This window comes from Stegastes partitus, unplaced genomic scaffold, assembly GCF_000690725.1.
Source record: "Stegastes partitus isolate 25-593 unplaced genomic scaffold, Stegastes_partitus-1.0.2 Scaffold1873, whole genome shotgun sequence".
Classification (NCBI taxonomy): domain Eukaryota; kingdom Metazoa; phylum Chordata; class Actinopteri; family Pomacentridae; genus Stegastes; species Stegastes partitus.
Genome location: NW_007579604.1, coordinates 48,498 through 64,603, shown reverse-complemented (window position 1 = coordinate 64,603; position 16,106 = coordinate 48,498). Strand labels below are relative to the sequence as shown.

At 41.5% G+C, this 16,106-nt stretch overlaps 1 protein-coding gene across 1 annotated transcript in view; it reads left to right on the top strand.

Moving 5' to 3' along the window:
• The window catches only part of LOC103372966 (threonylcarbamoyladenosine tRNA methylthiotransferase-like), an 84,122-nt gene that overhangs the window by 34,428 nt on the left and 33,588 nt on the right, over window positions 1-16,106 (top strand). The window contains exons 2-3 of the mRNA XM_008302747.1: window positions 6,165-6,261; window positions 12,404-12,452. Of these exons, the coding sequence (XP_008300969.1) occupies window positions 6,229-6,261; window positions 12,404-12,452 (82 nt within the window). The 5' untranslated portion in view covers window positions 6,165-6,228. The remainder of the gene's footprint in view (window positions 1-6,164; window positions 6,262-12,403; window positions 12,453-16,106) is intronic.

Genomic DNA, 16,106 nt, shown 5'->3' with positions numbered 1-16,106 from the left:
ATGTTGCAGTGAAAAATGAGTCCATGGAAACTTGTTGTACTTCAGAGGGTTAAACAGACCTAAGGATGATGATTTGACTACAGTAAGGTGGTTGTTAGGCTGCAGAGCACAGTGTTGGTCATTGTGCTGCATTAAAGAACTCACTGCACACTAGTTGCACGCAGAAAGGTTACTGTTCAAATTGGCAATTACCTACTTGTGCCTTTGCTTCATTTGTCTTGTTTTTCTGCCTCTTTTCTCCTCTGACATCCACTCTTTCCTGTTAAACACCTTTTGACACATTTACAACCGTGTTCTTTTGACATTTTCCTGTCAGTCACTCTTTGCCTTCCTCCCTCCTTCCTCCTCCTCCTCCTCCTCATTCCTCGTATCTCTCAGCAACATCTCCAAGAGGACCCTGCTCCACCACATTAGCAGCTTTCATTTAGTTTAGTTTGTCTGCAGTCAGATCCCACCGGCCCGCAGTGAGCTGCTGTTTTATTTATACTGTTTGTATTCTGACAGTTGTTGTGGTAAACTTTGCACAGCGCTTATTCACAGAGGAAAGGCTACACTCTTCATCAGAGCAACAAAGTGTGTTTTCTCCACGTTCATCCGGTCTGCGCCGTCAGTCAGAGGAGAGACATTTTGTGCTGCTGCTTAAAAGAAACACACAGGGAAATAAATATGAATCGATGAATAAAACATTAAACAGATTGTGGACCCCCCCCCAGTAGATTAAAAGTAAATAAGGTAAAGTGATGCATCGTAATAATCATTGTGGAATTGAAATCGGGACAATGACCAACACTGAGCGAGTAGAAGTTTGTGGAAAATATATGAAGTGGAAGATTAAATACATTTGGCCGCTCTCACTTACTCACATTCGCACTCGCACTCGTGCACACACCAGCTCACATCTTAATTACTGAGGCTTGATGGGTACTTAACCTTGCCCCTTGCTGCTTATGCTAATGCACAGAGGTCAGGAGTGCGCTGAGTGGCTGGCTCGCTGTCAAATCAGCCAGAAACAACCGCTGGAGTGCAGATGAGAGGATGAGGGAGACGGAGGAGCAAGGACAGGCCAGACACGGGAAAGAGAAAGGAGAAGGAGGAAGGGGGTGCGATGAAAGTGAAACGTAAAATTCCAATAATGACACAAAGTACATTGCTTTTAGCCGGTTTTGTGTTTTAATGCATTTCCCTTCCAGCGCATCGCGGCGCACATACTGTACGCACGTTTCGGTTCCTGCATGACCTCATTGTTTAAGCAACATGTTTGTTGTGGAGCATATGGCCGACTCTGTGTGTGAGTGTAATGAGCTCATCCTCTCCCCCGCCATGCAGCTTTCTGTATGGAGCTGAGGATGTTGAGCAGCAGGGAGAGTCATTGAGAGGACACACGGACTGAAACAAACACATGCGCACACACACAGTTCCCAGCTGCTAACCTGTTTTGGATGGTTCTCCACCTGACTTTGTTAGGTGGTTTGATAGATTTCTAGGTTACGGTGCTTTCGATATCTGTAATCTAGACCGCTACAAAGGACGTATTAGATGCTTCTGTTTGGAGTTTGGGGTTATCCTGATAAGTATAGAAATTTGCTCACAGGAAAAGTCTCTGATGGCCCTTTCAGCCTAACTGTTTCCTTTCAGGGGCAGCTGTGAGCGCAACAACAAGTTACTGAACTGTAGTTCTGTAAGCATGTAGGAAATGTGACCAGTTGTTGCCTCAAAATGCTCACAAGGAAAAACCACTAAAACTCATCTAAAACAGGCTGTTTGTCAGTTCAGGAATGTAAATATTTAAAGGAACAGTTCTGTAATTTCTGTTTTCATTGCTGTGTAGGATCCAACAGTTTTATTGAAAAAAAAAGATCAATACCGACTTTGCCAAACGTGACTAGTTCTATGAGCACGTAAGAAATAGAACAATTGAGTTTTTGTTATGTCAGCTTATGAGGTGAATTTTATGCTGTTGATTTTGATGTTGGAGAGAACCAGACTAAACTCTGCATACATAAATGTTCGATGTAGTCTTTGGGTTGAAGCCAATGCAGAAGTGTCTTAAACCTTCATTGTGACAGCCAGCAGGGGGCGACTGTTCCCGTGCAAAAACATTGTATAGAAGTTTATGAGAAAATAGCCCGACTTCCCCCTTGATCTAGTACCTCAGTAAACATTTTCCTCGTGAGTTTTTAGTCTGAATTGCTAGTTTTAAGACTTTTAGATTACAGCTTGATGTTCAGTTTATAACTTGTGATTCTATTTAGAGTGAAATATATCATAAAATGTGTTATGCTGCAGGGTTGGGGTGCAGTGTTCTCCTGTTATCACATCTGGTTTCAAAAAGCCAAGATGGCAGCAGTGGACATCTAGAGGGTCAAAAAAAACTGTGCTTGGCATCTTAGAGTTTAACCAATCAGGGTCGAGAGCCACAAAGCAGTTCAGTCCTTCTCCCCTAAGGATGAACCTGACACACGTTTGACAGGGATTGTCTTGTTGTTTTAACGTGCACAAATGGCTGCAAGTTTCAAGTAACATATTGTGAAAATTAGATGAAAAATAGATGACGGAACACTTACTGTATTGTCAAAGGACTGCATTCTAAATTTGTCGTTTTTCATAATGTGGAGATACACAGCAATTTTCAGATGTGACATATTTGTGCCAGCTGTGGGGAAAATCCACATTCTGACTCAATTTATATGATTTCAGTTGCAGTCATGTAAATGGCACTGTAGGAGATGCTGTAATCCACATAGGAAGGCCCTCTCCTTCACTTCAGGTTTTGTTGTGAGAAAGTTGCTCTTATATAGGTCATGCACTGTGGTCCTTCTGATGCCTAGAGTTATTTTAATGTCATATTCGTAGCAAGGGACATCTCCAAGTCAACCTGATCAATTCACTTGGACATTTAGTCTGGTCTAATTTGACTGATTCACTGTGTCCACTCAGCTGTTAAAAACCAGTATGTACAGCGCAGCTCTCTTTATCATACATACATACCACAGAGGTCATACATGTATGCATAGACTGTTGTGCACCGTTTCCTTCCCCAGCCGCGGCCGTGCGTATGCGTATGTAAAGCATGTTCGGGGCGGCGTGGGTGCTGAGATGCAGTGTGTGGTCTGGAGGCAGTAACAAAGAGTTGACAGAGGGCTGCAGAGATTCAGGGCGAGGTGCCAATGAAGTCAAGTAGAAATGTGTGTTCAGGCTCATGCACACACCTTGTCGTCTGATCTTGGGGGACATCTGCTCTGGTCCGGGTCACTGGCAGCGAGCGCTTGGTTGGGCTCCACGGCAACCGCGTCGCACAATCCCATCCCATCTCATCCCGCCCGGCGCGACGTGATTGGCCTGCTACCCCCGGGGGGCACCGAGACGACGACTCAGGCTCTGTCTGCTGACTCGCTGTGTCAGCTATGGCTGCGAGTCTGTGGGCTAAGGAGCGACTCGCACATTAAAGGAACGTTTTGGAGGATTTTGGCAGGAGACGGTGTGAATTATGCAGACGCACCTCCACCGTCCATGTGTCTGTTTGCGCAGGGGTGCCAGTGTGAGGTCTTCATGAATAACAAGCTACTCTAAACAGATACTTTCTCACTTCACCGAGTCTTTAAAGTTTGCGCGCCTTCTGTTATTTAGCAGCATCGTGATATTCTGCTGCCACACCCCCCTCGCTGCCTCTGTCTGTTTTAGAGGTCCCTTCACTTCAGAAAAGACATTTGCAGCAGCGTGAATATTATTCCTTTCCCTCTAGAATACAGGTGACAGGCAAGTGTGTGAGAGTTACTGATCCGATTGACATGCACAGTGGAAATGTGCATTTAGGAAACAACAATGAAAGTGCGTTTGTGTGTGTTTCTCTTAATGTGGTGAACGAGGCTTCATATCCAAGATTGCGGCTTTTATATCGTGTCCTTGTTTAAAAGGATATCGCATCAAATTCCCTGAATGTGCCAACATCCTGAGATAATAATGCTGATGCTGATTTTAAAACCATCCTGAGCAATGCAATAAAGCTCTGAATAATCAAAAATAACAGCTTTCATTTCTGCCTTCATCGCTCCTCCAACTCTAGCTTTCATCCGTCCCTCCATTCCCGGTTCACGCGACACTGTAAGCTGCCTTTGAACTGACTCGTGTACCTTCACAGTTCCCTCTTACTTCACTAAAGGATACAAACAGGGGGTCTGAATTAAAACACAACTGACAGTTTGCATCCAGTTTCTCTGCTCCTCCTCTGTCCTCCCTCCCACCATTCCTCCCCTCCCTCCCTCTCTCACTCCAGCTGTCAGGAGGCTTCATTATTAAAGATTCATGGCAGAGTCTGGGCAGCTCCTCCAAAAGCTTTTGTCAGACAGACAGAGTGTCTCAAATCTCGCTGCCACTAACTGGAGGTGACGTGAAGACTTGCACAGATCCACATGCACACACTGAAGCACATTTTCCTCGTGGTTTGTTACGTTATTTTACCGTGTGCGCCGCTCTTTTTTTTGATTCACGTTAAATAAATGAATTCAATTTCTGATCCCTCTTTGAATTTCCATTAAAACATAATCGTACAATACCTCAGTCGTGAATACATTTGCTAGTGGCTGCTTCACACTAAATATGTAATGGATGTTGTAGATATCCGTTCAGCATGGTTTTATAAATGGCCCAGCTTTGACAAGGCTGTGTTTTTGTTGTAAAGGGTCATTCTCACAAAAAACTATCTCACCTGACACAAGGGCTACACTGGTTTACACATGCCAATGTTAGACCAAGTGTTTGCAATTACTCAAAATGTACTCAAAATTACTATGGAGTACATAAAGAACTGGAAAATAAAAACTGTAAAGGCACATTGTCAGTCTGCTTTTTTTTATTTTCACAGAAAATACTTGACCAAAGGTTCATTTGCTTTATTTCAGAGCTTTCCACTGCATCTTATGGCCTTCATCAGCTAATGAAAGTATCAAAACTATATATTTTTTGTTCACAATGACACAATTAAGGATCTACTGACTTTTGGTCTGGCTGATTTTTGGAGATATGCATAATAAATACCCTGTCTTTCTTGCTGTTGTCCTTTTAATGACGTACATCTGGACCCAACCATTTTTGTCCTGCAAGTTAAAATGATCAGGTTATGGGAAGCTCAAGGTTACGGGTCACTGACTTCCTGTAGTGGACAAGCGCATTAAAAGACACAAGTAGAGACACAAATTTTTAACCTATTCCTCTCCAAGTCTGTAGTCACTCGCTGGTCTTGAGCAACGTCCCGCCCACAGTGCCATCTGTTGGCTTTACCCTTACGAGTAATAGCTCATCAACACTGAGGAATAAATGCTGAGACGTTTCTTTTCATAAAACATATGTAAAGCAAATATTGATCTTCCCTTAAACAGAATAATTAGTCCTTATTTTAAACCAAGAAAAATTCCTACTTCTGTTTGATTATCAGACATAAACGAACCATTTATTGTCTTCATGCATACTGCGTTTTGCACCATCCGATTTAGTAAATTCCACTTTCTCCTGGACAATTTTCAAAGGAAATAAGTTACATGCCACTGAGAGAAAACAAGAAACCTTCACAAGCATCCCATTGTCAAACCACTCATTACTGATAGAGACGTATCTGCTACTTGTTGGGCTTCAGAGTGATGTTTAGTGGCTCTTTTCATCTTCCTACAGATAATAGAAAATTCAGCCAGCCTCTGCTTTTTTTTACCCCCCCATTCATCCTCTTCAGTGTTTTTATGCTTGAGTTTGAAGAATGTGGACTTAAAATTTGCTATTCATACAGGGAGAGAAGAGCTGTACAGAATTTGAAGGCACTTGTCATTTGATACAGGATACAGACGGGCTTTATCACTGAAGGCCACTGATTTGTGTGTGTGTGCATTTCAGCTCCATTAAGCTGTTATATTTTCATTAATAGGCTTATGAAAACGGATTTACTGTCTTTAAAAAATGATGTTTGAATATGTCAACTTGTGAAATTTGACAGTGAAGTTGATGTTTTAAATGCACATAAATGGTTACAGGTGGAATCCTTTTTGTCATAAAGAGATCAGTCCAGAACCACCACAGTCAAAAACTGGACTCATACAAAGTGTTGGTGCTTACATGCATATATTAGTGTTAATCTCCTCATCTGTGTTTTTTTTTTTTGTCTGTATTTGTTTGTACAGAAAAGCCACAGAACAGCAGAAGAAGGTGGTGGTAGCAGGGTGTGTTCCCCAGGCTCAGCCCCGCATGGAATACCTCAAAGGGCTGAGCATCATCGGGGTATGTATACTTCATCCATGCATCTGTGAAAGTGTTACGATGAAATGAAATAACCTTTCTTAATCCCACAGTGGAGAAATTTGCATTGTTACAGTAGCAAAGGGGATAGAGCAAAGAAATATCAGTAGAAAAATGACAAAAAGAATGAAAAAACCCCACCGTAAGTACTAGTTTAGATGGGGGCTGCAAAGTGGATTGGTGGCTAGCATCGTGGTCTCACAGCAAGAAGGTCGCCGGTTCGCGTCTTGGTGAGGACAGCTGAGATCTTTCTTCGTGGAGTTTGCATGTTCTCCCTGTGCAGCGTGGGTTCTCTCTGGGTTCTCTGGCTTCCTCCCACACAGTCCAAAAACATGCTGAGGTTAACTGGTGATTCTAAATTGTCCGTTGGTGTGGATGTGAGTGTGCTTGGTTGTCTTTCTCTAAGTGTAGCCCTGTGATTGACCTTAGTGAGGATTAAGCGGTGTAAAGATAATGAATGGATGGATGGATGGATGGATGGATAGTTTAGTTGTCCAGATACCTCTGGATGGGAGTAACAATATTGTACACATCAATGACGTTGCACAGATTCTTTCATGAGTAGGAATACTGATAGAAAAGTATTATTATTGCACAAGATTTGTCTGTAAGTATAAAGACATTGCTCAGATTCTTGTATATGTAGAAAAATTGATATTTCACAGTTTTTTTTATGTTCATACATCGTGCTCTATACGTCTGCATGCATCCCTTTGTTTTTATTTGTGTAGCTGATTTAAGAGTCAACAGTTAACATAAGAACAATCAGAAACATGCTGATCTGACAACAGGAGACAACAAACATCCTTTCATCTAGATGCCTGTTAAGCTGTTAATAAGACAAACAGCAGGTTCAGGATTTTGGTTATTTTCAATTAAGAGAATGTGTTTCATTTATCACCTGCAGCAATTAGTATGTATAGAGTGCATAAGAAAGTGACACAGAATGGAACAGCTTATTTAATGTTTTCAAGTCTTTCTCCCCTCTGAGGGAGTATAAATATTTGTCAGTTCTGTCACTATTTAACAGCGAAATAAGTGTTTGTCATTGAATAATTCAAAATGTTTGTTTGAGTGAGTTATGTGAGTTATTTGAGGTCATCCTCCCACTTAAAGTGCTTCAATTAAGGATGCACAGTTAATCAAATTTTAATCACAATATTGACTTCCTACAATTAAATGTACGACTACAACTCTGCTAGTAGAAAACAGTCCACCTAAATAAAATCATTTGGTTTCATTTTGGGTAACTCCGATGTTAGATTGCCTTGTTTCGCTCTTTGCAAAGTCGCTTTTGGTGGCAAACCCTTGTACGTTGCCTGCACAGTGGTCACTGAATGTGGAGACAAGATGCTTCTCTGCTTACGGCCACATAGCTAGTTGCTTTCTTGTTTAGGGAAAATCTTTAAATTGTCTATCAATAAGCAGACGTTCAGCCATTGAGGCATTTCGGAGACCGTCTTATGTTGATCCAAAGATTTGTATGTTAGCAGGAAGGCAGCACAACATGAAAGTGAAAGCTGTTTATTAAAATGTGAAAGTGCGGCATAAACAATTTCTCCATATATATATATGAATAACTGAGATCTTTATATTAATCAGAATAACTGAGATGAACACTTTGGCCATAATTGTGCAGCCTTACTCAAAATACATTCTAATATTTTAAATGAGGAGTTTGCAGTTTGCAGCACTAACAGGCATAAAGATGCTAGTCGGTCTATTTGGACGTATCACTTATTCATGCATTCCTTTGTTCACCCCCATGCTCACCAAGAACCAGAATTTGCCTTCTAAATCACCCCAGAAAACTGTGATCTTAATTTGACGTAATGCTGAATTTATTTGCCCGAGTAACAAAACAAACTGCCTTGTTGAAAATGGGGATAAATGGAACCAGTCCAATATCCGCTGCTGATTACTGCCACTGTCTTATAAGTAATGAGTTGGGGGGGAGGCTCAAATGTTATGTTAAATATCCTTTACCATAAATAATGTTATTCCATCTGAGTAAACATGCCACTGTAACATAATTACATTCAAATAAAGTGGCATGTATGTATAATATAATTACATTCAGATAAACAGGCGTGTATATCTAGTAGCCTTCAGGGGGAGGCAGAAACAGCTGGGAAGTTTACCACTGCAGGTCCCTTCGTCGTCGCGATTGGATTATGCATTGATACACGTGCACGCACATGCATATGCACGCGTTGGCGCACACACTAATGGACGTATGCACGCATGAACAGACATGTACGCTAACAAGCGCAGACAGAGGTATATGAGAATGCATATCCTCCCCTTGTGTGTATCCTTGGTAGTTACAATCAGCCTCGTAATGACGGCGGCAGTTGGTGGGTTATGCAAATCAGATGCAAATAACCAGTTGAAATTTGTGTATAGTGATTGCACTAATGGCTAGATAAGGGGTGCAGTTTAAAAAAAAAAGTGCTTCCTGTTGAATTCATTTGGTTTATTTGACCTTTGTGTGTGCGTGTGTGTGTCTCCTTTCATGTGTGTTGCTGTTGTGTTTGTGCCGCTAAATGAATGACAATGCGTGTATTATGTGTAAGGTACACAGGCAGTCACGCAAGCCTGCAGTGGAGACCTGTCACATCTTGTATCTGACACACACTCGTACAGAGGATCACAATAAGGAAGCAGTGTTGTTCGCTTGAAATGCCACACATCAGTGTTTCCACAATGCAGTATGTGAGCAAGATATTTTAGCCAAATTGCACAGAATTCTATGCACCTCGCTTGACTACTTGTGGCAAGTTTGTATTGTTAGAAACACAAATTGACAGCTCAGCTATATCAAATATGATTCATATCTACTCCAAATGGTTTACAGTGGATTTTTACATTTTTACTAAAAAGTGCTATGTCTATACAGTATTCATTCCCCTAAAACTGCCCGAAGAAAATGCAGCTTCTATACTATTTTAAATGGTCCTTGTAATTTCTACTCTGTTCTAGAGTACACAAAATAATAGAAAAAAGCTCAATAGAATAGAATAGAATAGAATAGAATAGAATAGAATAGAATAGAATAATTCTGTTGATCTGCCATTGGGGGAAATTTACATGCCACAACAGCATCCAAAAACATAGAAAGAAAGTACAAGAAAACAACAACAATCAAGCAATAAGCATCCCCGGTGTCCACACACAGCAGGTCCAAGGCCCCATCATCTCCGGTTGGACAGTCCACACACTGGCTGAACGTGGGGAGAGTGCTAGAGAGCGATGTATGATTAAAGTCTCCTGAGATGACGATCAGAGACTGAGGGTGTGATGTTTGCAGCTGGGACACTGAACTATGGATGAGTTCACAGGCCTCAGCAGCATCAGCCGAGGGGGGGGATGTAAACTGCAATCGCCAGGACGTGTGAAAACTCCCTCGGCAGGTAAAACGACTGCAAACCAACCACCCCTCTTCCTCCTGTGGAGCTCATCGGGGATGTCAGTCTCTCCCACGACGGTGGCTTGGCCTGGCTCAGCGCCAACAGCTGTTCACGAGTGTCAAACAATGGAGCCATGGCTCAATGGCTCAACGGCTCAACAGACGTGGACCCCAAAAACTCGCAAAAACAAAAAAGCAAAGAACAGACCAACAAAACCGCCATCTGCATCTCCACTGTTCCCGCACAAATGTGGTACAGTTGCGAGAAACGAAAATATCAAAAAGACGGTATAAAACTAAAGTAAATAGCCCAAAACATAGAAAGCAGGTAGGAGCCGCTGCAACTGGCTGCCACTCTCACAGCGCCATAGCAACTATTCAAGAAATAGTTGTCGAGTCAGTTAGCAGTTAGTTGCTAGTTATGGCTAAAACCAAAAAGCTTAATGAGCTTGCTGTTAGGGTCTATCAGTTTACAGAAAGTTTAGTGTTGTGGTTGCTAAAAAGACAGAAAAGGCTGTTGTGCCAGTGGCTGTAGTGCAAAGCATGGTCAAAAGATACAAGGACGTAGTGAGAAGCCAAATGGGATCCCTTTACTGAATGAAAATGCAAGAAGCCGAGAAGAATCCAAGTATCACCATCAAGACCGTGTTGATAAATCTGAGCAGTTCTGGTACCAACATCTTAAGCCAGAAACTCCACCAAAAACTGACCTGGTCTCCACTGACGCTGACCAAGAAGGACTAAGACAGGTGGCCAAAAGCTGACCTAGCCTTTGCTAACCTTTCGCAAGATGACACAAGAATGGAGTTGTTTGGATACAGAGGCATGTTTTTCATGTGGAGAAAGAAAGGAAAATCACTTCACTCCAAGAACACCAACCCAACAGTCAAGCATGATGGAGGGAATGGGATACTATTCAGCAAATGGGCCAGCAAAGTAAACGGCATCATGAGAAAAGTGGATGACATTAAGATTCTGGAGAAAAGGCATTAGGCAGTCTGCAGAAAAATCTTGGCCTTGGGCAGCATTTGGAGCTTCCAACAAGATAATAATTGCAGCCAAAGTGGTCAGGAAATGGTTAAAAGAAAACAGTATCAGAATTTTGGAGAAGCCAGAGTCCTGGATCACATCGGGAATCTGTGGAAGAAGCTGAAGACCAGAGTGATGGGAGAGAAGCCTTCACCAAAGAGGAGTGGTCCAAAATCCCAGTGGAGACGTGCTCTTAGAACATTATCAGCACCATGTGAGTGCTGCAGTGCCATTGATCACTGAGGAAAATGTATGAATCGTTTTGGACGGCAGTTTAAGTAAAAACATAAAAGCCAGAAGAAAGACAGAACGTGGTACAAGACTTTTACTGTATTCTTTTGATTTCTAAGAATGTAAATGTGGAAAATATTTTCTTTTTTGTTCACAAAGTTAATTTCTTTCTGATCCTTTATTTACAAGCCAGCATTTTTTTCCCCTCCCCCATAGTTTGGTGTGGACATCCCATCTGTTGAAATGTTTGAAGAGTTTCTTGCTGGGTCTATACATCGTCTTTTTAAATGTTCATATCCTTGGTGTACGGTGGATGTCGGGCTGCCTAAATATGCTGAAAATATATGTTTTCTTTTCAGCGTATTGTGTTTCAAGTTTTCTTTTTTTTTGACTCAAACAATATTCAATGAATACAAAGCAGGATTTGAAAGGAGCCAGAGCTGAAAATCTGAATTAATGGCTGAAATGTATGAGATACCCGACCCTTACTGTAAGTGGGAACGCCCGCTGCTGCTCTGAATGGACCCAGATTGCCTCACTATTACAAGGAAATAGGTTTTATTTCAGTTCGTAACGTGCATTTAAGTGCTGCCCGCAAAGCATAGTGTGCCATCCGTGTGAGTGTTTGTAAGAAGGTTTTTATTCTGAGTAATGGACCTGGAGGCATTGAGAGCCGGGTGCCACGGGCAGCGGCGTGGACCTCTGAGAACGGAGAAAGTGAGCGGATTAGAGTTGGAAGGGATGCTGGGAGGAATGAAAGGAGAAATAATGGCAGGAGAAATTATAAAGTTTATTCCCCTCCATTTCTTTTTCTGTTCCTGTCCAAGCCTCTCGATTTGTTTTTGTCATTCGTTCACCTTCCTTTTCTCTTTGCAACAATTCTGCACGATGGAATTAGTGCTTCTTCTCATTAAAATGTCTCATTTAGTGTCCAGCTCAGTCTCCTAAAAGTCCGGCTCTTATTAAACTATTAAACTCAGGCCAACAGGGTCTCGGAGGCTTATTTTCTATACATGAATTAGCGGTATTTCAGAATACTCCTTGGCAGAACTGCAGAATTTTATGTAAAGATTCTTTCTTAATCTAGTGTGTTATTGCTTGGTATTGTTACCGCTATGATTGCCTGTCACTCTCCGAACTTTTGCCTCTTTTAATCTGTAAAATCACGACGATACGCCATATACAAGCTGTTGCACCTACATACACACTGACTGGCATTTAGGAAATCCATATCGCTTAATCCCGACTGGAGAAAGCTTAGTGTTGATCGTATCTTTTTTGCACTTGTTTGTCCGTGTGCTCCTTGTGTATATTTACACGCCCGATTTGTTTAAATGCGGATAAGTATACGTGCGCTCGCGTGTCGTCAATATCAGGCTTTTGTTTGACCGTGTGGACTTGGTTCGTCTGCATCAATAAACTTTTTTTCCCTCGTGTGTCTGTCTTGCATTTCAGGTCCAACAGATTGATCGAGTGGTGGAAGTAGTGGACGAGGCCGTTAAAGGTATTTTCACAAAGACACACACACACACACACACACACACACACACACACACACACACACACACACACACACACACGCAGCCACTTGTATGAGCAAGTGAGCAGCAAAGCATTGATCAGGGAATGAATGAATGAATGAGTGCTTTCACTGTTAGAATAGGAAATTAAGTTTTTCAGCTTTTGTTCCCTGTATGAATAACTTTCACGCGCTGGGAATGATTTTACTGTCAAGAGGAGCCCATTATCAAATAACGACGCTACATTGTTCTAACATGAACCATTTGATTCAGAGTAATCACTGGGGGGGTGTCATTAGAGAATTTGCTCCAAGTGAAAAGAAAGAGTTTGGATCACAGGATGGTTGATTTTATGATAGAAACTGACCAACAAAACTTCTTTTCTTTATTACACGGGCTTAGACTGACGTGCGTTTAAAAGCGAAGTCATCACGTTGCTTTTTGGATTCCGTCTGAGCCGCTCGTTAAGTGGAAGCTCACTGACGGACTCACATGGCAGTGATTAGGTCATCCATTTAAACAGATAGTGAACCAGCGCACTTAGCTGTTTAATGAAGGTCAGAGAGAGTTTACAGTGTGAGAGTGTCCAGTCAAGCTGTCATACACCCCCAGCTGTTCTCTAATAAAGAACAGATTGACTTTACAGTGTGTGTGTGTGTGTGTGTGTGTGTGTGTGTGTGTGTGTACGAGTTTTGCACTGCAGGCCTCGTTCTAATGAAGGACAGCTGAACTAAGGCTTAATTTTACAATGTGTCATCAACCCTAAATCGTCTGGCGATGCACAAGCTTCACATTCACACATGCACACTGTGACTTTTATACCCTCTTTCTTCTTCTATGATTTGCTCATTCTTTCCTTTTTCCTTCCATTTCCTTCTGCATCTTTTGATCCCTTTTTTTTTTTCTTTTTTCTTTTCTTTTTTTTTCCTCCACCTCCTTCCCTCCCTTTTCCTCCCACCGTCGCCCCCTCCATAGAAACTAATTTCCCCGGTATCATTACAGTTCTTTATGACCTCGTATAAACTGAGAGCTGTTATTTCGTCTCGGAAGCCTGGGCATAAACCTTTAAGCCATGAGATTTGCCTTTCGTAATGGCTACTAAAATACTTACTTCAGTGAACTGCTAATAGATGCAGGTCTTTGCTGTGCCAAAATTGCTTGCAGGTCTGTTTTCCACATGACAAGAGTACTGCTATGTTTTTATGAACTTGGGTTCTGGAGGTGTGAGACATTTTTTTTTTTTTTTTTTTTTTTTTTATTCCGTTTGAACTTAACATCTGCCAGTCCATAAGGATAACTCACAACTGTAAAACCGCTTTTAATCATACTGCATCTATGTAATATAAAGCTCATGTTACTACCTGTTGTAAACGACAGAGCGTGTTTTTATCCTTCGGTGTTATCTATGGTTGACTTAGTGAGCGTGCACTCACTTAATTTATACAGTCTCATCCATTACAGTTACTGCACAGTCTTGTGTTGAGTGTTATTGTGCAGCGTCAGTGATTTGCTGTGTGTTGTTGTTGTCGCCGTGGTCACAATCTTCATCATCCAAGTACTTTAAAAAAAATAAAAATTAAAAATGTTTTGCGAAACAACAAACGCAGATCCTTAAAAAAATGTATTAATGACAACCATGGATGCACATTTTTACAAAGGCATCATTCTAAGTGATGCTCAACCAATGAAAATACAAGAACAAATCGTTTTTTTTTTTTTAGAGTAATTGTGAAGAAAATGTAGAAATCAGAAGCCCGCACAAAGGCTTAGAAAGCAGTTTTAACCATATTTTCTCTCTTATCACAAATGTCTGATGTATTTCTTCTTTTATAGGGCTGTTTTGATGTCTTAGTTTCTTTATTGCCTTCTAATATTGATCTTCTCTCACTGAGAAGATAGCCTCAGATGATGGTTTTTCACCTGATATTCTTTCATCATTTAGAAGCAGTTTTAGATTTAGTGTCTGTGTGTGTTTGTCACATAGAAACTGGGGGCAACAAAGGTTAGACCGGCTAATATATGTGTTTAGCTTCAGATCAGAGGCTATATGGCAACTGCATAACCTCATGAACCGTATTTCACCATATAAACAAACTGTTTGCCTTTATCAGTGCTGGAAAAAATGAAATATGGAGATGTTGGTGAGCAGATAGGGATAGACGAGACGGAGAAGAAATGATGAGAAGGCGCTAAGAAACAAGTTTAACACACAGACGGGTGGCAAAGAACAGAAAAAAAAAAACTGAATGAAAAAATGGAGAAACACAACAAATGCAGTATCTTCCATACGTGTGCATGACGGTACCACATCAGTGTCAAAATTCTGAAAACGTCTTTTCTGTGACACTGAAGGAACCAAAACTCCTGCAGCCGGCAGTTGACTGGAGGTGGAGAAGGAGGTTTGCTGCAGACCAAGTTTGATAGAAGACCAAAAGTCACAATGGAAACGGTGTCACAGATCATTTGGGGAAATACCTCAAACTTTAACAAGCAGCTCAAAGACAGACAAATGGGTCTGGACACAGAATGTGAATTGGTTAAATGCAGAGGGGAAAAAAAAAACACTTTTATCTGCCTTCCAATGTCCTCATCCAGCCTCTTCTTCTCTAATGACGCTATCTTCAAAGGGACATAGGCTAATGTGATAAAATTCTATTGCTCTGTTTCTTACATGTGCATAGAACTGCAGTTACATCCCACAACTTTTATTCATGGGTTCCTTAATGAGGATGCTGAGTTGAGAGTTAGGTGCAGATTTGACCAAAACACATATTGCATCTAAGGTCTTTCAGAGACATGGACATGGACTTCCACAGTTTATTGTAATATTACTATGTTTTGCCTATTTGCGACACCTAGCCTATTTATTGTTTTCATTTCTTAATACATCAGGCAGCTGGGTACTGCAGTAGAACTGCTCGTATCATCAGAAGACGTTTTTTGACTGACTACCAAATTCTTGATATCCCCAATACATGGTACAAGTAAGTACTTCTAATCAGACCAAGCTCATTCAGATTTTGCATCGAGATGGCCTGAAAAAAAAATATAGACGTGACTTTGAAAAAGGGGCCAGTGTTGGGGCACAGAGGGCAAGAAAGACTGCTCAACTGATTAGGGCTTCAAAGGGCACGAAAGTGATGTCTGCATTCAAACAAAGTTGGAAACTGGTCAACATTTAACGACTGTGACGCTTGTGCAGGAAGAACAGGAGAGCAGCTGTTCCTCAGGTGACTGAGGACGTGATCAGACTGTGTCAGCAAGAACAGTCCATCAGCACTTACATATAGAGGGATATTATAGTAGGTTTGCAGTGTATAAACGTCTCATTACGAAGATGAATGCACAATTGAGAACTGAGTGTTGCAGAAAGCATAGACACTGCTCTACGGAGATGTATTCATGACAAGTGCATGTGTGGTTTACATCAGGAGAACCTACAGGCTTGGTGCGTGACCCCTACAGTGAAGGGATTCGACGGCTCTGTTCTTCTGTTGGGGCATTTTATTTTTTTTTATTCTGTTTGGTTCCACTTGTCCTCTTGGAGAGAAGGGTCACTGCAGATCAATAGAAAGTTGCTCTGAGTGATCTCCTTTAATCCTACGATGAAACCTTGTTATCCTGATGGAAGTGGTCTC